Below are 24,085 nucleotides of genomic sequence, written 5' to 3'. Positions count from 1 at the left end.
AGAGAACGAGTGAGTTCGGGGTTCTGAGCTCACAGCCTCAGACAGAGGAGATTGGAGGCTGGAGGCTGGAGGCTGGAGGCTGGATGGGGCCAGGGAGGTGGAGGCAACATGCCTGTTTCAGATTCTCATCTTTGGATTCTGCTCTTTACTAAGTTTTTTCACCTCTCAGCCTCGATTTTTCCGTCCATAAAAAGAACATAATCATAGTTCCTACTTCATGAAGCTTTTGTGAGTATTACATAAGGTCTTGTGAATAAAGGCACTTAGCCCAGATTCGTGAACATATCGGATTCTTGGTAAATGTCACTTATTTTTATTAATAACAGTAGCTCCTAGCAGTTGCTGTTGCTGGCAGTGTTTCCTGGAGTTCTCACCAAGGACATTGCTATTGACCCCTTCAGACCCAGAGATGGTACCCTACATGAGTGTTTGAAATGATTAGAAATCCTGTGAGACTTTGAAAATGATCGGAGGTCTTGTTTTCCAGCAATTTTCTGGGCTCCTTGTTTTTATAAGGATTAGAATAGAGACAGACTGCCAAAGTCTCCCTAGCTTTTGTTACTTTATAAATGAACAGATAGGAAGTAACTTTTTTTCATAAATCATGTTGTCGTGTGTTGGTGCATATGATGTGCATCAGAATTGCCTTTTTAGGAGGCAGGGAGATTAGAGTGAGAATCACAGCAGGAGAGGTGGAGAGAGTGATGGGAATAACATTTGACCTAGCCTCAACCAGAATGGATTATAAGCCATGGTTTAAGATATCTGGGAATTCAGGAAGATACATGTCTGTCTTGCCAGAATTATGTTCTATCAGAAGGTTGCTATGAGAAGAGAATTTGTTGTTGTTATTCAGAATTTACGATATGATCTTTAAAGGAATGATCATCCAGCTCCTTTAAAAACCCCCATTATTTCCACTGTCTGCCTCATTGATGGACCGTGCTTGGCAGTGGAGAAGTCTGCTTATCCCATCTGAGTTGTTCCCGCTGACTACACAGCCCTGGCCACTTAGGGCCCTATCTTGCTGCTTACTCTCCACTGTTGTCCAGCCCTGTCACTTTGGAGCCGTCTTCTCCCGGCTGGGAGAAAGGAGGCTCATCTGTTACATGTGTCTGTAGTGATGTAGAAATTGGTAGATCTGAATACACTTCTGTTATGTTCACTCACAACACCCCATTCAGTGCTGGGTTCTTCAGCAGGACCATCAAGGAGGCTTGTATAGTCGTAGGATTTAAAAGAAATCCTTTTCTTTGATTTTGGGGAAATGGTGATCATAGGATGTTGGATTTTGAGAAGAAACTTGAGGTCTAGAAAGGGAGAGCCCAGGCACACAGAAAGTTAGGCCAAAACTAGTTTTAGAACTCAACTCACATGACACCTAGCTTAGTGCTGGCTCACTTCATTCTCCCAGGCTGCTGCAAACAAAGAAAAAGCATGACATTTCTCCACACTCTTACTTAGAGAAAGTGCTCAATAAGGCTGGGTGTGATGGCTCATGCCTGTAATCCCAGCACTTTGAGAGGCCGAGACAGGAGGATCACCTGAGGCCAGAAGTTTAAGATCAGCCTGGTCAACATAGGGAGACCTTGTCTCTACAAAAAAAGAAAGAAAGGAAGAGAGAAAGAGAAAGAGAAAGGAGGGAGGGAGGCAGGGAGGGAAGGAGAGAGAGAGAAACAAAAGAAAAAAAGAAAGAAAGAAAGGAAGAAAGAAAGAAACGAATGAAACTAAAGGAAATGAAACCAGCTAGGCATGGTGGCACATGCCTGTAGTCCCAGCTACTTGGGAGGCTGAGGTGGGAGGATTGCTTGAGCCCAGAAGTTTGAGGTTGCAGAGAGCTATGATTGTACTACTGCACTTAAAAAAAAAAACTCAATAAATGTGTTTTATTTGACCAAGTAAGCTTTAGCTTTTGGTAGCATTTGGGAAGCAGCTTCTTTAGCCTAAGGTTAAATCTCAGTGTAGGTACACGATTTTCAAATTTCTGGCTCTGATTTTTCAGCATGCGTTTTCTTTTTTGGAAAACCAGTTTGGACCTCCCCAGATTTCAGCAAGCTGAGACATTAGCAATGAGAGAGATTGAATGAACCCAACATCTGTTTTGACTGTAGTAAGTACTCGAGAAATTAACTGTTGATTAAGCAGAAGGCTAGCGGGGAGAATAACCTTCCTTAGGTGACCAATGGGCTTGGTGAAAGTTTGCAGGTTTTTATGTGGCAAGATAGTTGTGTGCCATGCAAGAGATACTTGATTGGCCTTTTTCTTTTTTAAATGTTGAACTTAACTGACTTAATTTTGAACTCAATAAGAATTATGTTGAATTGAAAACAGAAAAGGGGATGGAATCTGATCAAAGCCTTGAGCAAGCCAAGGGAAATAGGGCTTTGTTTTGGGATCAGCCCTGCCAGGTAGGAAACCACACACGCTGTTCCTGTTTGCTCCGCTGGGCAGAGGCGGCCTCTCCATGGTGCCCTGTCACTTCCCTGCCATTCTGTAGTGAAGAAACTTCTGCTCGTTGTGTCTGTGGACATTTTATTTATTAGTGCTGGCGTTTAACTTTATTCACTAGCAAGAGTAAAATTTGGGGAGGATTTTTGGAGACAGTTGGGAGTGTCATGACCAGTGACTTTTCATAATTGTGCTTCTGAGGGAGTGCCGTTCTCTGAGTTTCTCTAGTAGTCGGGATGTTCAGTGATGTTCTGAGTTGTTGGTTTCCTGAAGGGCAGTGACACTTCAGAACGAGGACTGACCTGGCTTCCCCTCGAGGCAGCTGACAGAAGCTGTGGGAGGCTGCAGAGCACTGCGGGGGAGTGACTACCAGTGTTGGGACCCTGGCCTTGCCGCCTTTAGCTGTGGGACTTTGGGCAGGTTGCTCAGCCTCTCTGTATCTCAGGATCCTCGTCTGTAAAATCGCAGTCATAGTTGCCATGAGGCTGCTGTGAGGTGAGGTGGGTTAACTCATGTGCCTCCCAGCACATTGTCAGCGTGCAGTAAATGTCAGCTCTCTTGCCCTTATCTGTTCCTGTGTCACCTGGCTGTGGAATCTTTCCTAACCTTGGACAATTTCAGATATTTATGTTAAAATCTGGAATATTATAAACATACCGTTTCATTAAAAATGTTAAAGAGGCTGGGTGTGGTGGCTCACACCTGTAATCCCAGCACTTTGGGAGAATGAGGTGGGCGGATCACCTGAGGTCAGGAGTTCGAGACCAGCCTGGCCAACATGGTGAAATCCTGTCTCCACTGAAAATACAAAAATTAGCCAGGTGTGGTGGCAGAAGCCTGTAATACCAGCTGCTCGGGAGACTGAGGCAGGAGAATCACATGAACCCGGGAGGTGGATGTTGCAGAGAGCCGAGATTGCACCACTGCACTCTAGCCTGGGCAACAGAGTGAGACTCCATCTCAAAAAAAAAAAAAAAAAAAAAAAGGTCAAAGAATTTCAGGGGAATGTTTATGCAGTAACTTTTTCTGGAGAATTTGCTTTTCCCTTTCTTGTGCTGAAGCCAGTGGAACAACGTTTTGCCTGGTATCCCCGTGTCTGGACTTCTCTGTTCACTCCTGGTCGTTTGACCTTGGTTTGTTTCTGTGTGCTTCCAGGGTGGGGCTCATTCTGCCTGACTTGCCTGGTTTTCTGGGGTGAGAGAAGTGGCCCTTGCTGAGAGCAGCAGCATGTGCCAGGCAGTACCTAGGAGCTTTCCAGGTGTTCCTCTGCCCTCTAGTTCCAGACGCAGAGGCGGGGCCAAGAAAATGGGAATAAATGAAAGCTATGTGCATCAAATATTTGTTTAATGTTGTCCTTGTTATATCAGAGTCACAGAGACACCTACAAATAGTCTTTGATAGTTTGTTTCCTGAAGGGGAATTACAGATAAACTACCCCTAAAATTGAGCATATGAAATAATTTAACCAAATAAATTACATTAGAGCAGATAGAATTAGAAATGGCATAGGATGGCCTTGATTAGTTTATCTTCAGATGATGGCATTGTGCCAACAGTAAATAAAGTTATCTGCCCTGCAAGGAGCTTCTAGTGGTGCAGTGATGGGAATAAAGATGACTTCACCCTTGGATATCATAATATGAGCCCTGCTGTTGGCAGATGAAATAATCCTGTCTCTGTCCTTTGCATGCATCAGCCAACCAGCTGGTTATGGCTCTCTTGAGCAGGAGTAGAGCCAGGGTGGAACTTGACCTTCTGTTGACAGTTCATTTCTCTACACCCTATTTTAGAAAAGAAGTTAATGCTAAGTTATGGGGTACCCATGACATTTTATTAGCTGTTTTAATGCTAAAGTTTCTAGAAGAAACACCAGGTCCCCAAATATTACAGTGCCCCACCTAGACTTCCTGTGTTCATGAAGGTGCTGTTCACTGGCATCCTGGCCATGCCTTGAGTGGATTATGTTCTCCCGGCAGGAGGGATTTGCAGTGATGTCGCTGAGGTGTTGGATTCCGAACTGGGTTAGATGCAGGTTACTGCGGGTCTTGAACTGGAACCAGGTGTCCTAGGAAAAGCACTCAGTGCTGCTGCTGAGAAAGGTGGGGCTGTGGCTCTAGAGGGCCAGGTGATTGTGCTTCTGACTTTAAAATGTGAGACAATAAAGAAAAGGCCAATTCCTCCTTTCCTTCTCATTTCAGGCCTACCTTTTCACTCAGGCCAAAGCCAGAAGGGGACAGTTCATAGCTTGATGTAATATTTCCTTAAAGAGATGTCCAGAAACTGACTGGCTAGGCAGGTGCTTCTGCTCTAGGCACTTCTGACTTTGAGCCCTTTATCTGGGAGCCTGGAGTAGGAGGCTACAACACAGTGAAAACTGAGTTGGGAGAGTCTGGATACCAGGCAAGAGCAGTTGCTTATTTTAATTTTTGTATATTTCCTGTTTGTGTTTTTTTGTTGTGTTTTGAGGCAGGGTTTCGCTCTGTCGCCCAGGCTGGAGTGCAGTGGTGCAATCTTGGCTCACTGCAGCTTCAACCTCGCAGGCCGAAGTGATCCTCTTACCTCAGCCTCCCAAGTAGCTGGGACCACAGGCACGCACCACCATGCCCAACTAATTTTTTTATTTTTGTAGAGACAAGGTCTCTCTGTGTTGCCCAGGCTGGTCTCACGTGTGTGACCTCTGCAATATGATGAATGTATTGTTGTGTATAAGCTGTTGTAAATAATGCTTCCACACCAACTTCCTTTGGGTTGCTTTTTCTCTTGCTTTACATTATTTCCTAAGGACAAATTCTCAGAAGTGAGGATATTTTTACTATTCTTGTTACTATGTATTGTGTCCAGTTGCTTTCTACAAGTTATACTAACCTCTTTTTTTTTTGAGCCAGAGTTTCACTCTTGTCTCCCAGACTTGAGTGCAATGGCTCAGTCTTGGCACACTGCAACCTCCGCCTCCCGGGTTCAAGCGATTCTCCTGCCTAAGCCTCCTGAGTAGCTGGGATTACAGGTGTCTGCTACCACGCCTGGCTAATTTTTGTATTTTTAGTAGAGACAGGGTTTCATCATGTTGGCTAGGCTGGTCTTGAACTCCTGACCTCAGGTGATTCGAGAGCTTGGCCTCCGAAAGTGCTGGAATTATAGGCATGAGCCACCGTGCCCGGCCTCTACTAACTTCTTCTACCTATGGCTGTATGGGAGAGTAGTGGTTTCTCTGCAACCTTGACAGGCTGCTATTGTTTAAAAGTTATTTTGCCGAAATTGCTAGATGAAAATGGTACCTTGCAAGTTCAGTTCACATTTTTTGGATTACCAGTGAGATTGAAATTTTTTTAATACTAGTTATATTACTAGTTATATTTCTATTTTCTTTTCTCAAAAATAGCATTACTGTTACCATACAATTCACCCATTTAAATTGTACAGTGCTTTTTAACATATTTCCAGAGTTCAGTAACCATCACCAATATTTAATTCTAGATTTTCATCATCTCAGAAAGAAACCTTGCACTCAGCAGTCAATCCCCATTTTACATCCAGCCTCCCCAGCCCTAGGCAACTATTAATCTGCTGTCTGTCTCTGTAGATTTGCATATTCTGGACATTTCATAGAAATAGAATCATACATCAGGTGCAGTGGCTCACGCCTGTAATCCCAGCACTTTGGGAGGCTGAGGGGGGTGGATCACAAAGTCAGGAGTTCGAGACCAGCCTGGCCAATATGGTGAAACCCCGTCTCTACTAAAAATACAAAAATTAGTCGGGCGTGGTGGTGTGCGCCTGTAGTCCCAGCTACTTGGGAGGCTGAGGCTGAGGCAGGAAAATTGCTTGAACCGGGAGGTGGAGGTTGCAGTGAGCTGAGATTGTGCCACTGCACTCCAGCCTGGGCGACAGAGCGAGACTCCATCTCAAAAAAAAAAAAGAAAAAAAGAAATAGAATCATACAATATATGATCTTTTATGGCTGGCTTCTTTGGCATAACATCATGTTCTGAAAATTCATTCATGTAGTAGCATATATCAGTACTTTGTTTCTTTACATTGTTAAATAATTGTGCCATTGTGTGGATATGTGCTACATGGTATTTATGCATTCACCAATTGATATGCATTTGGGTTGCTTTTACTTTTTGGCTATTGTGAATGATGCTGCTATAAATATTTGTGTGCAGGTTCCTGTGTAGACATGTTTTCAGTTTTCTTGAGTATATTTACCAGTGGAATTTCTGGGTCATGTGGTAACTTTATGTTTAACCCTTTTTTGTCTGCTTATCCTTTTTGTCTAATTTTTGGAAGTGTTGTTTTCTTACAGTTTGAATAAACTATGTCATAAGTATGTTAACTCTTTATCGTATTTGCTCTGAATATTTTCCTAACCAGTAATTTTCCATGTTTAAGTTGCTCGTAAATTTTGAATCTGTATATAGTTGAATCTGATTATCTTTTTAATTATATTTTATTTTACTGTTTTTAAAGCTTGAATGTTGGAATAAACTTCCCTAGGATTTGATAACTTTCAACCATTTTCCATATATATGTATGTGTGTGTATATATATATACTTTGAGACACGGTCTTGCTCTGTTGCTCAGCTCAGGCTGGAGCGTAGTGGCGTGATCATAGCTCGCTGCACCCTCAAACTCCTGGACTCAAGAGATCCTCCTGTCCCTCCTGCCCCAGCCTCCCAGTTAGCTGGGACTACAGCTGCATGCCACTGTGCCCGGCCTATTTTTAAATTTTTTGTAGAGACAGGTTCTCACTTTGTTGCCCAGGCTAGTCTTGAACTCCTGGCTTCAAGTGATCCTCCTGCCTTAGTCTCCTAAAGTACTGTGATTACATGCATGAGCCACCAAGCCTGGCCCCATTTTCTACCCGCGCCCCCTTTTTTTTCTGAGACGGAGTCTCACTCTGTTGCCAGGGCTAGAGGGCAGTGGAGTGATCTCGGCTCACGGCAACCTCCGCCTCCTGGGTTCAAGTGATTCTCCTGCCTCAGCCTCCTAAGTAGCTGGGATTACAGGTGCCCACCACTACGCCCAGTTAATTTTTTGTATTTTTAGTAGAGACAGGGTTTCACCATGTTGGCCAGGCTGCTCTCGAACTCCTGACCACGTGATTCACCCGCCTTGGCCTCCCAAAGTGCTGTGATTACAGGCACTGCACCCAGCCTCCTCCCCCTTTTTTGAAAAACAGAAAACAAAAATTTTTTCACTATGTACAGAGAAACCTTTAAAAACAAACAAAAACAAACATACAAAAAACTTTTAATTTCCAAATGTAGTTGGGGTTCATTGTGGTATATAGCTGTAAATTAATTTTTCCCAATTAAAATTTCCCAAATTCCCAAATTTCAGTGCTACTTTAAGATGATCTTTCCTTTTCATATTTTCTGTCGTATATTTTTAGTCATTCAATAAAATTCTGGCTTTTTAATTTTGTTGCACTAATCTGTGTTGTACCAACATGACACTGTTTAATAGGCACTTCTTTATGATAGGTTTTAACATTTAACTGATTAGTAACTACTCATTACTTTTATTTTTCAGATTATCCTTTGTTCTTATCTCATTCTAATACTTTCAGATAAATTTTAGAATAATTTTGTTGAGTTCAAGAAAAATCCTTTTGGGATTTGGTTGAATTTTTAATTCCATACATTAATTTGGAGAATTATATTTAGTCTCCTGTCATCTCTGACCGTCTTCCTATTTTGTCAAGATTTTTTGTTCTATAGACTTTAGTAGGTTTTTTAAAAAAAGATATTTTAAAAAAGTGATGAGGTTTCGCTGTGTTGCCCAGGCTGGTCTCGAACTCTTGACCTCAAGTGATCCACCCACCTTGGCCTTCCAAAGTGCTGAGATTACAGGCGTGAGCCACTGCACCTGGCCAGTAGGTGGTTTTATTCTCAGATCTTTTCTATTTTTATTGCTTTATGAATAGGATCTTTTTTTTTTTTTTTTTTTTTTTTTTTTGAGAAAAGGTCTCACTCTGTCACCCAGGCTGGAGTGCAGTGGTGTGATCATAGCTCACTGCAACCTCAAGCTCTTGGACTTAAGCAATCCTCCCGCCTCAGCCTCCCCAGTAGTATGGACTACAGCTACACACCACCACACCTGGCTAATTTTTAACATTTTTGTAGAGACCAGGGTCTCACCATGTTGCCCAGACTGGTCTCAAACTCCTGGTCTCAAGGAATCCACCTTTCTTGGCCTCTCAAAGTGTTGGGATTACAGGCGTGAGCCACTGTGCCTGGCCTAGATCATTTTTGAAATTATATTTTAACATATAAATATGCCTGTGATGTTTGAATTCACTTGCACAGTCATGTATTGAGTGCCTTCCATGTTCTGGATACTGTTTGACTGCAGGGGCACTAGAATGGGTATGTCACAGAGCCTGCCCTTAAGTGGTTCACGCCTGTAATCCTAGCACTTTGGGAGGCCGAGGCAGGTGGATCACCTGAGGTCAGGAGTTCAAGACTAGCCTGGCCAACATGGTGAAATCTCGTCTATACTAAAAATATAAAAATTAGCTGGGCATGGTGGCGCATGCCTGTAATCCCCGCTACTCGGGAGGCTGAGGCAGGAGAATCACTTGAACCTGGGAGGCAGAGTTTGCAGTGAGCCGAGATCGCGCCACTGTACTCTAGCCTGGGCGACAGAAACTCCATCTCCAAAATAAATAAATAAATAAATAAATAAATAATAAAATAAAGATTTAGAAAGAAGCTCATGAGGACACAGGTCCTTAGCCAGGAGGAGTGCTGTGGTGGGAATTCTTAGAGAACTCTGAGAGCTCCAGAAAAGACCTTGGGCCAGTGTGGGAGTTCAGGGATGTCTCCTGGAAGAGATGACGCCTGAGCAGCATCTTGAAGGCTGACAAGGATAGCAGTGTCAAGGATGGCAAGGATGGTGGTTATTGTCCATAATATTGAAGTGTTCTGTAGAAACAGAGTTGATGTTTTTCAAAGAATGATAGTGATCATAGCTCATTGCAGCCTATGGATCTATGCGGTGGAATGATTTTTGTCATTTCCTCCTTTCTTTTTTTTTTGGGGGGGAGACAGAGTCTCGCTCTGTCACTCAGGCTGGTGTGCAGTGGCGCAATCTTGGCTCACTGCACTCTCTGCCTCCCAGGTTCAAGCAATTCTCATGCCTCAGCCTACTGTGTAGCTGGGTCGACAGGCACACGCCACCACACCTGGCTAAGTTTTTGTATTTTTAGTAGAGACAGGGTTTTGCCATGTTGGCCAGGCTGGTCTTGAACTCCTGAGCTCGAACAATCCACCCACCTCAGCCTCCCATAGTGCTGGGATTACAAGCATGAGCCACCACGCCTGGCCTGTTTCCTCCTTTCTAATATTTTCCATCTTATATCTCTCATGCCTTATTGCCATAATTTATAAAACGATGTTAAGAAATAAAGATTTTTATTTTGTTTCTACTTAAAGGTAACTCTTTAATATAGCTCCATTAAGGATTATACTATTTGTACAATAATGTATAATATTTGTTCCTGCAGTTAATGTAGCTCCATTAAGGATTATAATATTTGTATAATAATGTATAATATTTGCTCATGAAGTTTCTCATTTGCAATTCAAACCAACCTTGTGAGGTAGGTATTATTATCCCCATTATATAGATGAGGGCAGTGAAGGTCTGTGAGGTCAGAGGTGTTGTCCTAAGTCCGCGAATGGTGGGTGAGCAGTGTCAGAACCAGACCTTGCGCCTCAGTCTTTTGACTAAAATCTTCGGCCCCTTCCCCCGTGCTTCCTCGGTCATTGGGTACTTGCTTCTGCCAGAGCCAGCTGCGCTTGTTAAGGACGCTTGTTGGCAGTCTCCTCACTGGAAGTGTTTATCCACAGAACAAGTGGTGGCTTCAGCACTGCCAAACAATGCTTCTGCCCAGGCCCATGTGTTGGAGGCTCTTTGTGAGGAAGGGATTAAGTTCAAGATGCTTAGACTTCAGGGTAAGCCCTGAGCTATGCTAGTCCCTCCGAGGCTTCTCTTGCGTCTTTCCCATTCTCCCATTTATAACCTTAAGCCACCTCCTGGCTGCCCTTGTGTTTTGGACTTTGCTCTGCAAGCAGACACGGATGAAGGGGAAGGAGCCGGGCTGTGGAGTCAGGGGGACCTGGGTTTCTGCACCAGCTCCACCGCTCTCAAGCCACATGATTCGGGCACCTCACTCGGTGGAGCAGTCTCCGCTTCCCCTCTGGTAAAGAGAGGATAATGGTGTGTATCTCGGTGGGTTTTTGTGGAGGATTACATGAGATAGCCATGTACCCACATGGTGCCTAAGACACAGTGGGTTACTTTGCTGTTGCCTTTTCTCTGCATTCATGATTGGCCTTGAAAGTTTATTCATTTACTATGTATATTGAATGCTTATCCTGCACTAGACACTGGGTAAGTAAAATAGGCGTGGCCTCTGGCTTTGTGGAATTTGTAGCACAGTGGAGAGAGACAGCCAGGAATCAAGTGAAGAAATAACAATGGCAAATGCAATGAAGGAATAGGAAAGGATGCTGTGGGCAGGTGAATAGGGCAGACTTTCTTTATGCTGGTTGTTAGAAAAGGCCCTTTGGAGGAAGCAAGAAGCAGAAGCAAGCTGATATCTGAGAGATGAGAAAGAGGAAAAAGAGCCTAAGAGCAACATTATCCAGATGGGATTATAAAAAATTTTTCAGGAGCCAAGCGCAGTGGCTGATGCCTGTAATCCCAGCAGTTTGGCAGGCCGAGGCAGTTGGATTGCTTGAGCTCAGGAGTTCAAGACCAGCCTGGGCAGCATGGTGAAACCTCATCTCTACAAAAAATACAAAAATTAGCCGAGTATGGTGGCACACATCTGCAGTCCCAACTACTTGGGAGGCTGATGTGGGAGGATCGTTTGAACCTGCGAGGTTGAGGCTGCAGGGAGCCATGATCATGCCACTGCCCTCCAGCTTGGGTGACAGAAATTATTCAGGCTGCTTATAGAGAGTGAGGGAAATAGGGAAGCAAGAGAGGACATGGAGACTCCATTCAGGAGGCTGTTATAGAAATCTAACAGGAAGTCCTGGCAGCTCGGATGAGGTAATGGTAGTAGAAATGGATAGTCACAGACATAGTTGAGAAATAATTAGGAGGGACAAACTTTCTAAAGTGTAACTTTGGTTACACTTTAGTTCCTTCTGTTAAATTTAACTAAATTAAATATAATGATTTAAATTTAAAACTAGCATATATAACATGATCTCATTTTTTTTTTGTAAAATGATTTTTATCTTTCTCTGCTTGATACATGTGTCCACAAAGATATCTGGATTGTCGTTCAATAAATGTTAACTGTGGTTATTTTTGTGTGATGGAATTGTGAGGTGATTTTTTTTTATTTTCTTTTTTGTGCTATACTGAATTTTTTGCTTTAAAATAATCATGGCATGTCAAAATTAAAACTATGCTGAAAAGCAAATGAAGGATGATTTTTAAAAGTTTCCATGCTGGACCTTCAAGTGCAGCAGTTGGATATGTGAGTTGGAAATTCACAGAGAAAATCTTGACTACAGCTATAAATCTGGGCGTTGGCAGCATACTGATGATTTTGAAGCTCTTGGGGATGGATGCGGTCATCTCAAGAGACCTAAGAGAGAAAGGAGTGTGGCTCCGATGGCGCCGCATGCATCTCTGGCACTTGATGGATGAGTGGGGGAGGAGCCTGTAGTGGGTGGAAATGAGGTTCCCAGAGAGGAGGAACTCCCAGAGAGTCAGGGGTGCAGAGCTGAGGGCTAAGTCAGGACGGAGCTGGGCAATTTCTATAAGATGCTGGGATCCAGTTCACAGGCAAGGGTTGCCCACCTGGGTTTCATTCCTCAATGTCTTGTTTATCATGTACCTTCTACCTTTCTTTTCCCCAAAGCTTGCAGGTTAGGGAGCTAGTAATTACTTCCACTCTGTTTGGAGACTAAGGTTTCAAGACCTCTAGGATGTTTGGGGTTTGGCAAACAACTGGGTCTTTTGAATTGCTGCTGACTTTCAGCAAATGTGGACAGCATGTTTGGAGAACATTGGTTTTTATGTGAGCCACAAGTAGGCTTTCCTCTGAGAAATGCTTTGACTTGTGAATTTAAAGAGAGTAGTAGCAGGCCGGGTGCAATGGCTCATGCCTGTAATCCCAGCACTTTGGGAGGCCAAGGCAGGCAGATCACGAGGTGAGGAGATCAAGACCATCCTGGCTAACAAGGTGAAACCCCATCTGTACTAAAAATACAAAAAAAAAAATTAGCCGGGCGTGGTGGCGGGCACCTGTAGTCCCAGCTACTTGGGAGGCTGAGGCAGGAGAATGGCGTGAACCCGGGAGGCGGAGCTTGCAGTGAGCTGAGATTGTGCCACTGCACTCCAGCCTGGGCGACAGAGCAAGACTCCGTCTCAAAAAAAAAAAAAAAGAGTAGCAGTTACATGTTTATGCTTTAGTATACCCAACCCAACTTGCAAGTCTTCCTCCTGATTAGTTGGCAGTCTTTCGTGCAGGGCTAAAAAATTAAACCTTTAAAAACCCCATTATCTGTTGATAAGCTAAGAAGTCAAGTTTGGGGAGAGAGGGTGTTTTGCTCAGCTCTCCCCTTGAGAATAGAGGACTGCCACGCAGCCCAACCTCACCAGGTTGCAAAGCTGCAATGTCCCTCAGCTCTGGAGCCTGGTGAGTCTGCCTTTTTCTGGTTGATTCCAGGGCTAGTGCGGATCACAGCACTCATCAGCTCATCTTGGAGCTCATCAAGCACATGCAGGGCTGCAGCTGCAGTCTGCTTGTGAGTGACCTCGGCCATTGGCGGATCACAAGTATTTCCGCCCTTTGCTAGGACCCACTTCTGTGTCCCTCAGCCTTCCTGTCAGTATCCTGGCATTCAGCAGGGCCTCTCTGCCTCTAGTGCTTCTTACGGCACCACCTGCTCATCAGCACCCCCGACTCCTCAGCTCTCAGTACCAGGAGGGCCCTGTGTGCCCCTGGATTGCTGGTTGCTTCCTGTCTAGTAGAACCATTCTGTCTGCTTTTCTAATGCTTGCACTTCTACACCTGTGCCTCTGCACTGATATTTGCCTGAGGAAGTTGGTTTTTTAGGTTGAGCAGTACATTTAGAGATAGGGTTTGAAGGAAGTAGGCTTGGATGTGCATCTGATTAGTTTTCCAATTTTCTCCCCTTCTAGGTAATACTTTCTAATATTCAAAACAGAAGCCCTAAGCCTGGCCCTGCTCCCCACGATCAAGAACTAGGTTTTTTCCTAGAAACAGGACTTCAGAGAGCCCATGTCCTCTATTTCAAAAATGGGTAAGCCTTCTTCATTTTTTTAAATCCACTTCCTAAAGAAGGAAAGCAGAAAGCTTTAACAATGCTGTCTCCAGTTTAGTTATTATAATAAAGGAATTTTAAATATGAACTACCATTGGAACTTTTTTTTTTTTTTTTTTTAAAAGAATGAACGTTGGCTGTTTTTGTCTCTTCTCTACCTGGCTCCCTTGCTTTCCCATGAGATGTGAAGGTGGGAGAAGGGAGGGAGGGAACCCGAGTCACAAGTACACAGCCTCAAGACCAGTGGGGTGGGCCTGATGGGAGCCACGCCTTCCCATACCCTCCCTCCATGAATGGCTCTGCACCAGCCTCCCCATTTGTTAAGGAAAAAGTTAATGAATTGGAAATCCTGGCACACAGGAGCATCACCCTTTCAGTGGCTGATCATTCAGGGAATTGGATTTGCCAAATCTCAGCCAGTTTTTATGAAAGTGAGTGTGGCTTTGAAAAGGCTTTTAAGAAAGGTTGAAGGACATGAATGGGAGGGACAGCTCTCGAATGCATTTGATGTTTGTTTTCCTTTTTGTGTTGCTCTTGTGAGAAATGTGCCGACTCTGTTCCAAATCTCTTCAGTTATCCCTTGTTTTGACATTGTGCTGCAGGACAGATGTGCATGAAGACCAACCGTAGGTATCTGGTTCCTCTGTAGCACCCCCGTAGGCTTTGCATGGGAGGCCCCTAGAGGCCTGTTCCCCTCCTCTAGAGTAGTCCAGTAGTGCTTTGAATGGCAGAGGGGACCCAAGCCCCAGCCTCTGGAAAAATGAACAATGGAGTTGCTCCCTCTTCATTTTTAAGAGCTTCAAACCTTGGGGTGTAGCTCATGAAATTGGGATTTCATCTGCCTGTGGCCCAGAGCCGCATGCATCCATTTCCCATTAGTTGAAAATAAATGCCTATTTTTCAAGTCCTATTAAACTGCTTGTGAGAGAAGGCCTGCTTTGGTCCAGAGGCCTCTGGCTGAGCTCCACATGGCCCACAAAAGGCCATGACACACACCCCAAGGTTTGCAGCAGCTCAGTGGCCTTGGCACAAAGATGCTCTTGCATTCGATCTCATCTGCCACTGATGGAGATCATTTGAGCAATGGCGCACATCCCCTAAGCTAAGATGAAGTTCTGTTTTCTTTGCTGTTATAAATAGAAGGAGAAGGGAGGGAACATGGAATATTTTTCTAGTGATGTTTCTTTTCCCTTTTCACGATAAATGGTGGTCATTACAGAGGAGCTTCCGGCCCTTGCCCTCCTTCTCTCTAACCTGTGTCTGTATGTGTTAATATGGAGGTCCAGACCCGGGAATTAATCCCCCTGGGGGTCCCAGGGGTGCCATATCCATACATTCAGTTGAAAATGTTTTGTGTGAGATTAATAAGAGTGGGTTGGATAGTTTATTTTCATCTTTGAAGCCTGTTCCTTGGGGAGAAAGGAAGACTACTGGGCCCTGAGACACTGGCTGCCCACTGGAATCCAACTAAAAAATAATAATGTAGAGGTTTGCACTAGGTGATGGATTACATGCCATGGATTGCTTACTGACTCATTTCTGATTTTATTTTACTTTTCTCGAGTTCAAGGAAATGCCTATTGATGTAGCCTTAAGGGACTGCTTAACTTTGAAGCTTTTTCTCTTTTCTTGTCCTCTTGCTCTTCTCTCTGGGCTCTAAAGACCAGTGATGGGATTGGGCCAGGTACTCTCACTCTTTTTTTTTTTTTTTTTTGAGACGGGGTCTTGCTATGTTGCCCAGGCTGATCTTAAACTCCTGAGCTCAAGGGATCTGCCTGCCTCGGCCTCCCAAAGTGTTGGGATTACAGGTGTGAGCCACCACGCCCAGCCCTGGGCCAGGTACTCTCAAAGGTCCCTGCTAGGTGCAGTCCCTGCTGGTGCAACTAGCTCAAGGCTAGTAGTGAGGAATTACTTTTAGGAGGTGGAGGTGAGGGCTGGTTTGGGGGCCGCAGAATGTGGACCAAGGAGAAAAAGCAATGGGAGGTTTTGAACATGCCAAGTGCTGTCAGGGCTGCTTGACCCATACCAGTGGGCTACGCAGGACCCGAGGGCCACAGCCAGGGCTCATTTGTCAGTGGATGCCTACAGCAAGCGGGGACAGAATGGAGGTAACTGCTGTCCCTAAGCACCAGCAGCTTCTCACACTTCCTTGTGATGTACTTGATCCCAGCTGTCTCACTCCTTTGGCTCTTCTGCAGTTTTCTTCTGTGTATCTGGAAGGATATAATGGACAGGATTGACTGATTTTCAGTAGGAGGAAAATACACTAGATTTTGGCAATAAGAGATGGAATTGATGAAACACAATGTTTTTCTTTGGAAATATACTTAAATGTATACTTAGCTTTTTAGTTGTCGTTCCTGAGGACTCACTGAATTATAGTCTTGAATCTGATTCTTCTAGAACTCTCCCATCTTTTCCAGAAGTCACTGCTGAACTGGTGGACTTGGGCATCTCTTTCAGAAAACCTGATGCCAGCACCAGTTCCTAGGCCCCTTCTGATGTGTTAGATCCAAGGGCTGCTTTTAAGTTTGGCTTAAACACTTGTCCTTCATGGGTCACTGGTCCTCACAGCGTTGCCCCTCCACCGTGTGCAGTGGGCAGTGTGAGCAGTATTGCCCCTGCTGTGGACAATGTGAGCAGTATTGCCCCTATTGCTTAGAAAAATTTAGACTCACAGGGGATGTGCCTTGCTGCAGGTCACACAGTTCCTTGGGCTCCAGTCCTTTCACCACTGTGCCACTATGTGGGAAGTGCTGCGGCTCGGTGTGGAGGGAGTTGATGGGAGGGATTGACTGTCCATCACCCTCCCTCTGTGAGGGAGCACTTGACCCCCAGGACAGGACATCGCCCACAGACAGTTCCCAGCCTCTGTTGGTTTGGTGATTTCTCCTAAGGCTTTCCCTCGTGTCTCAAAGCACCTACAGCGTGTCACAAAGGATCTCTTTCTCCTCTCCCTTCTCCCCCGGCCTCCCTTTCTGGCTCCTCCTCTTCCCTCTTCCACCCCTCTTTTTCTTCTCCTTCATGTCTTTTCCTTCCCCTCCTTCCTAGTTCCTCTCTTCCTGGGCTCCCTCTTTCCTTATGAGGCAGGAGAGAACAGCTAGTTGTCATCCAGGCCGGTAACTTCCTCCGCCTCCCAGTCCCGAGTCTCTGGGCGTGGTCCGACTTGGCATGTACCCAGATCCATTTCACATCTATTTCTCTTATCCCTCTGGGTGGCAGCAACAAGCCTGTTAAGGCTGAAAAAACATCTTGTTGAGGCTCTGCAGAGGGTGAAAGCAGAACAGTAGCCTCAGAGGGCTGGGATTGCCACCTCTGAGGGCTCTAAGTCGCCTCGCCAAAGCAAGCGCTTGTGCGAGGGCAGCTCAGGTGCTGGGTTTGGAACCAGCCCTTTCTTCCTCTGAGTCTCAGGTTCTTTATCTGTGTAATAAGGTGAATATCAGTCACCTCGTAGAGCAGTAGTGAGGAGCAAATAAAAATATGCACATAGAAGCACCTCGTGGGGTGGCAGGCAAACAGCAGGAGGTAAATTGTGACTTCCAATAGTGACGATGCCTGGCTGACTTACCAGCTGAAAGTGGGACCAGATTAAGGTCACATCCTGGTTGAAGTGGGAGTTTGTGGAGAAGTAGATGACTGAGCCGGACATTACCAGGGCTTGGAGGCAGGGCATTTCTTTACAGTGGCACTGGCTTAAGGTAGTGCTGCTCAAAATGCATAACCATGAGCTTAGATAACATTCTAATACTTTCAGAGAAAATAGGTGGGACTGACTGGTCTGACTGCGGTAGCACTGGGTATTCATTTCGCAACCCAGCTAGCAGCAGAGAAACGGCCTCACCCTCGGGTTCCCCTCGGCCTTCTGAGAAGATAATGTTACTCCCTACTTGAGTCATTGCCGCCAGAATTGCCAGAGAAGCTTGATTTGGGCATGTCAATCAATTTTGGATTTTTACTTCTTTATAGAGTCAAGGTCTTATTCTGTAGCCCAGGCTGCAATGCAGTGGTACGATCCTAGCTCACTGCAGCCTTGAACTCCTGGGCTCAAGTGATCCTCCTGCCTTGCCCTCCCAAAGTGTTGGGATTATAGGCATGTGCCGCCGTGCCCAGCTGGGATGCCAATTAGTTACTGCAGGTTGCTTTAGGAATATTTACCCATCTTTTGTAAACAAAGGGTAGCAAAGCACATTTAAAGTAACCTTGCTTCTTGTTAGCTGTGTCAGGTGTCCTGGGTAAGCAAAACAGATTGTAGTGTGTTTTCACTGGCTTTGAATTGATTTTAATTCAGGTGGAGTGGAGATAAATTGATGCAAAAGGCAAATGACTGTCAGCTGGGAGATGCACCCATGGGGTTGTACCATTTTCTAGGTTACATCACCGAGTGCTGCATGGGAGGCCTTGACTCAGAAAGCAGGAAGTCAGGCAAGGCTGGTTCAGACCTTGGGATCCCCCTCAGGTACTTGCAGCCAAGCCAGGGAATAAAGTGGTATGGAAGGGCTTTTGGACATCTGTTTTTATAATCAAACAAATAGATCACTCATCACCACTATGCATCGACTTTAAAAAGCTTTCAATCTTCCCATATGATCTCTTTGCAATTGTTTAGCCCTGCTCAGTGTAACCTAGACTTAGAAGGCAGGAAAAGGAGTCCAAGAGGCCCTTCTGTATCCTATGGGCTGCTGAGGAGGGTGCTTTCTGGGCTTATGTCTCAGATACAACAGCAGCAGCAGCAGACAGGCTCCCACATCCCATGTGATTGTGGGGAGGTGATCATGGCGAGGGCGCCCGCCAGGACGTAAGCGTGCTTTGCTGGATGCAGTTGTCTCTCTTGGTGCTTGAGCAACTTAGCCTTTGCATTCTGGCCTTCTGGAGGTCATCTTCCCTCTTGCAGTGGTAGCAAGTGTTCACTTTTAAAACTGCACACTACTTTTGACAGTACGAGTCCACTGCAGTGAACATAAGAGAATTCACACACGTTTCCTGTAAGCATTTAATAACCACCACTTTTTTGTATGCAACCCTCTTCAAGAGATACAGAGATGAAAAGGAAATGGGCCTTGTCATCTGGGAGATGGTAGAGAAAAGAAAAAAGGTGAAGACATAAACATTAGTAACTTTAAAGGTTATGACATGGTTCTATAAAAGCATAAACAATGAAAGAACACCTGATCACTTTAAATGAGCTGAAGCTTCCAGGCCCGTTTATTCATGCATTCAAGTAGGATCATTCGTTCATTCAGTTAATGAGGATTCATTGTGTACCATTCGTGCCAGGGCTGTGTTAGCCCGTTCTCTCATTGCTATAAAGAAATACCTGAGACTGGGTATTTTATAAAGAAAAGAGGTTTAATTGGCTTACAGTTCCACAGGCTCTACAGGAAGCATGATGCTGACATCTGCTTGGCTTATGGGGAGGCCCCAAGAAATTTGCAATCATGATAGAAAGCAAAGGGGGAGCAGGGCCATCACATGGCCAGAGCAGGAGCAAGAGAGCGAGGGCGAAGCAGGGCGCCACATACTTTTAAACGAACAGAGCTCACGAGAACTCACTCGTTATCATGAGGAGTACCAAGGGTGATGGTGCTAAACCATTCATGAGAAATTCACCCCTGTGGTCCGGTCACCCCCTACTAGGCCCCATTTCCAACATTGGGGATTACATTTCAATATGAGATTTGGGTAGAGACACACATCCAAACTATATCACAGGGCCTACATTAGGTTGTGGGGACGAGTGGTGAAAGTCCCTGCCCTCCTAGAATTCATGGAGAACTGAGTCTCATGGAGAATTAGGAATTAAAATAAGCCATTTCAGGATAGTCGTATGTGTTATCACTGGGGAAGTCCAGGTTGCCATAGAAGCAAACAGGAGTGCTGCTCTGCTGGGAGGGCCATGTGATTTGGAAAGGGGAGTGAAGATTTGGAAAAGTGGGCTTGAGATGGCGTAGATGCCTACAGATGGGGAAGCGCCAGAGGGACGTTCCAGGTTGGTAGAGTATGGAGTTAGAACTGCACTCGGTATTGTGTGTATTCTACAGGATATGAGACCAGTCTGGCCGGAGTGATGGTTTCTGTAGACATCTGGGGATGTTCCTATAAAGCTTTCAGCATGGGACCTGGCATGCAGTGGGTTTGGTCAGTTATTCAACGAGTATTTGTTGAGTTCTGCTAAGTACCAAGTACTGTGCTCAGTACTAGTATATGTTGGCCAATATAAGAGACATAGTCCAGGCTCTCAGGGAGGAGACAGTCTAGTGAGAGAGACAGATAATACGTAAGTACTGGTTGTATATAATTACAAACTGGAATAGGTGCTAGGAAGTGAATGGGTGCAGTGAAAGCAAATAACAGAAGGCCCCTGCTTAGATAGGGTGGCCTGGCCAGGTCTCCGGGGGAGGTGACATTGAGATGAGACCAAGACTTGAAGGGTGAGAAGGAACTAACCAGGTCAAGCACAGGGGAAAGAGAGCTCCAAGGAGAGGGTGCAGAATGTACAGAGGTCTTGACCCGGGAAAGAGCTTGGTGTGTTCAAGAATCAGAAAGGAGTCCAGTGTAGTAGAAGCATTGGAAGGAGGAGGGTCACAGACTCTCTCGGTCTGGCTTACCCAGAAGAAGGAAGGTCCACTGTGCAGCATATAGTGGGAGAGTGATGGTTGTCCAAAGAAAAGTCCCCAAGTCACCAGGACAAAGGGTAGGTGATACTAGGTGGTGAAGACATTAGATGTGTATCTTAGAGATAACAAAGGGTATAGAGACCAAGAGAACTGGATGCATTTGAGCTGTCTGTTAGAACTACTAGAGTTAGGACTGCTGGTGGATTGGATTTGGGGGACAGAGGGTAAGGGAAATGGAGGAACCAGAGATGACTCCCCAGTTTCAGCCTTGAACAGTTGGTTAGATGGGTGGAGACAAGGAGAGGATCAGATCTGGAAAAGGAGAAATCAAGAATTTGCCTCTGGGCCTGTTAGGTTTAAGATGCCTGTGAGATGTCTAAGTGGAAGTGTCAACATGACCAGAAGATGGGTTTGACTTGAGTTATAAATGGGGAATTTCAGCATATTGATTATATTTAAGGCCACAGGATTGGATGAGATCAGTGAAGGGGCAGAGAGTAAAGAGAGAAGACAGCCCAGGACTCGGCCTGAAGACCTGCAAGAGTTGGAAGTTGAGTAAAGGAGGAGGATCCTGTGAAGGAACTGCCAGAGGTGGAAGGGAAATCGTGAGGGTGTGTCCTTGTGGAAGCCAAAACGGAACCTGTGCTAGGAAAGAGGAAGTGGTCACCTGTGCTGAATGCTGCTTAGATGTTAATAAAGAAGACCAAATTGTGACCCCTGGATCAGATACCATGGAAGACATCTGTGACCCTGAACAGACTTGGTGGAGTGGTAAGAGCAGAAACTGGACAGGGGAAGTTGAGGAGCAGATGTTACAGGATGAATTGCAGCTCTGTATACAGGCCACTTCCCAGAAATGTTCTTCCCCTTCCATTTTCTTTTCTAAGGTGGAGTTCATGCTGGAAGGACGGATGGCAGAATGTTGGTGGAAGATTAAACAGCAGGCTAAGGAATAGGGAATTCATTCTCTAGGTGTGGAGAAGCCATTGGATCTGGAAGGTGGGGTTTTGGGAAGGGCCAAGAACAGGGTAGTTGATTTGGCCACCAGGAATCTAGTGCCACCAGAGCCACGTCCCCCATTTCAGTAGGATCAGGTTCATTTTACTTGGTTTTTGGCCACAGGCTACATTTTAGCCTCAGCAGGAACCATACTAGGAAGGTGGGGGTGATGGAGGGAGGGACAGAGCCGGGAGGGACAGAGCCAAGAGGGAGTCTGTGTGAGAGCTGCTTTAACAGCTTCAGAATGGAAGTTGATGGAGTAGTGTGAGGTATAGGGCGCCTTCCTGCAGCCTGGGCAGCTAAGGCCATCTTGGGGATGCCACATGTCGCCTGGGCACTCACATGTCTGGAAGACTTGACTCACTTAGATCGCTGTTCCGCGTTCTTCATATGAGTCATTTCACTTTGAAGGGAGATCTTCGTAATAGTTGAACTGATGGTGCAGTTTCTATCCGGAAAATCTGGAAGCTCCGACAGCTGTTAGAGAGCATTTGTTTCCATCACTTCTCTTGATACATGAGATTCAGAGAAATCCTGTTCACTAATTATTCAACAAACATTGACGGAGACCCTTACTAGGTTACTTACTAGTGCCAAATACTGTTCTAAGTGAATGAGTCAGACCCAGTCGCTGGCTTTATGGAGTTTACGTATCAATGGGGAAACATCGATTAGCAAGGTAATATGATTTTCTTCAGGGTCACACAACTGACTAGGGCAGAGCTGGGACCTGTCCTCCTGCTCCTGGCTTCCAGTTCAGTCCTCTCATCAGTTGGGCCATACTGACCATGCCCTGTCAGTACCTTCTTGAAAATGGAGTCATGAGCAGCATAGCAATATATTACACTTGAAAATTAAGGACCTTAAAAAGCTAGTCTATCATCTTCTAATTGGTCTCATGTAATTAAAAAATAAAAATAAAGCAAGTCTAGACGTAATTATGTATGAATAAAAAGCATCAGCCAGATCTTATCTGTTCTGTTTAAATGTGGGCTAGGTCTTGCTCATCCCTTAATGCCATCAAAACCTTAGTGTGGAAACAAAAGAATCTCTAACGATTTTAATTATGAAATTCCGAAACCCCTCTTTTCAGTGATGAATTATGGAGACAGGTAATTACTTTCAGTGTACTTCACGAGTGCTAGCACTTAGTGAGGGTTAGAGATCTGATGCCGTCAGAAAGCCTCCTCAGCATTCAGCAAGATGGGTGCATTTGTGTTGATCTCTCCTTGGTTTCAGCAGAAGAATGGGGTGGGTCATTCTAAGCTTCCAAAGTCGGGGAGGAGGTTAGTGATTGGCATTTAATTGTATCTCCCAAAGGCCCCTCCCTGCATGGTTTACCGGTGATATGCTGCCTCTTGGAAGGCAGGCTAAAGTTCCTTTAATCACCACCAACAAACTGGAATTCCTTGACAGATGAACTGGTTAGCATTTGTCTTGGGTAGTGGTTTTCAGTTTTAATGGGAGCAGGAGCGGAGGAATAGATTCCTTGCTTGTTTGTTTATCCATTCACATATTTATTCATCTGTCAAATATTTACATGTTAGGAGCTAGGGTCGAGACAGCAAATGGTCCCTGTGGAATTTCTAGTCCAGCAGGAGAAGAAAAAACAAGTAAATTACCAGTGGGCTATGCCTTTAGGAAAGGGGAAGATAATACTATTTTCTTTTCTTACCTTAGCTTTTCACCTGCAGCTTTTCTTTTAGAAAGATGGTTATATAATTTTGTGTCTAAAAGTCAGAGTTAATTTTTGTAGCATCTCCCAGTACCTCTTGACATAACTGGAGATTCACTCCCTGGGAATTGCTGATATAAGACCTTATCAGACGGCAGTATTTTCAGAGCAGCTCTTGCTCATGTTCTGGATGGGAGTATCGTGAATGAACACACTGCAGGAACACGCCGTGTGGTCTGAGGGATACTGCCCTCCGCTGTTGGTTTCAGATGATGTGTTACGGCATTCACTTGTTCTACTAGTGTTTATCAGCTTCCACTCTGAGCCAGGCATTCTTTGGGTGCTGGGGATAAAATGGTGAGCAGCCAGACAGGCTTTTGCTGTCAGAGAGAAATCAGATCGTTATACTCTTGGATGTGTGACTATAGCCTAAGATAGTTATAGCATTGAAGAGGAAAGGTACCCATTTCTGAGAGTCCATTTTAAAATGAAATTAACCTACAATTGGTGGTTATGGGGGTTTTCCTGAGGAAGTGACTGAGCAGAAACCTGAAGATGAATTGGAAAGTAGGAGCTAACTGGCAAAGGTGAGGTAGGGTAAAGGGAGTGGTGATCTTATTGTTTAGTCAGGGGTGTCCAATCTTTTGGCTTCTCTGGGCCACATTGGAAGAAGAATTGTCTTGGGCCACACATAAAATACACTAACATGAATGTAAGCTGATGAGCTTAAAAAAAAAAAAAAAAAAAAAGGTCTGTGCATAAATCTCATAATGTTTCAAGAAAGTTTATGAATTTGTGTTGGGCAGCATTCAAAGTCATCCTGGGTCGCATGTGGGCCGCAGGTTGAACCAGCTTGGTTTAGACCCAAAAGAATCCTCAAAGGCATCTTGTCCAGCCAACTCATCCTTTATTCTCTGCTTCATTTTACTCCTTAGCATTTAACTGGCATCAAAATACACTATAAACCAGGGATCTTCTTAGGTTTAGTGAAAGATTCCAACTCACAAGAATTTCATAGGCTGCCCTTGAC

General features: G+C 44.9%; 1 protein-coding gene across 11 annotated transcripts in view; it reads left to right on the top strand.

Moving 5' to 3' along the window:
* The window catches only part of TTC7B (tetratricopeptide repeat domain 7B), a 297,044-nt gene that overhangs the window by 75,326 nt on the left and 197,633 nt on the right, over nt 1-24,085 (top strand). For all 11 annotated transcript variants that reach the window (XR_010137010.1, XM_054530407.2, XM_063715700.1 and 8 more), the window contains exon 5: nt 13,625-13,746. Coding sequence is in view for 10 of the 11 variants with exons in the window: in XM_054530407.2 (XP_054386382.1) it covers nt 13,625-13,746 (122 nt within the window). In the remaining variant the exon portion in view is untranslated. The remainder of the gene's footprint in view (nt 1-13,624; nt 13,747-24,085) is intronic.

This window comes from Pongo abelii, chromosome 15 (assembly GCF_028885655.2).
Source record: "Pongo abelii isolate AG06213 chromosome 15, NHGRI_mPonAbe1-v2.0_pri, whole genome shotgun sequence".
NCBI classification, from domain to species: Eukaryota; Metazoa; Chordata; class Mammalia; order Primates; family Hominidae; genus Pongo; species Pongo abelii.
The sequence above is the reverse complement of the archived record's forward strand: the minus strand, read 5'-3'. Positions and strand labels throughout refer to the sequence as shown.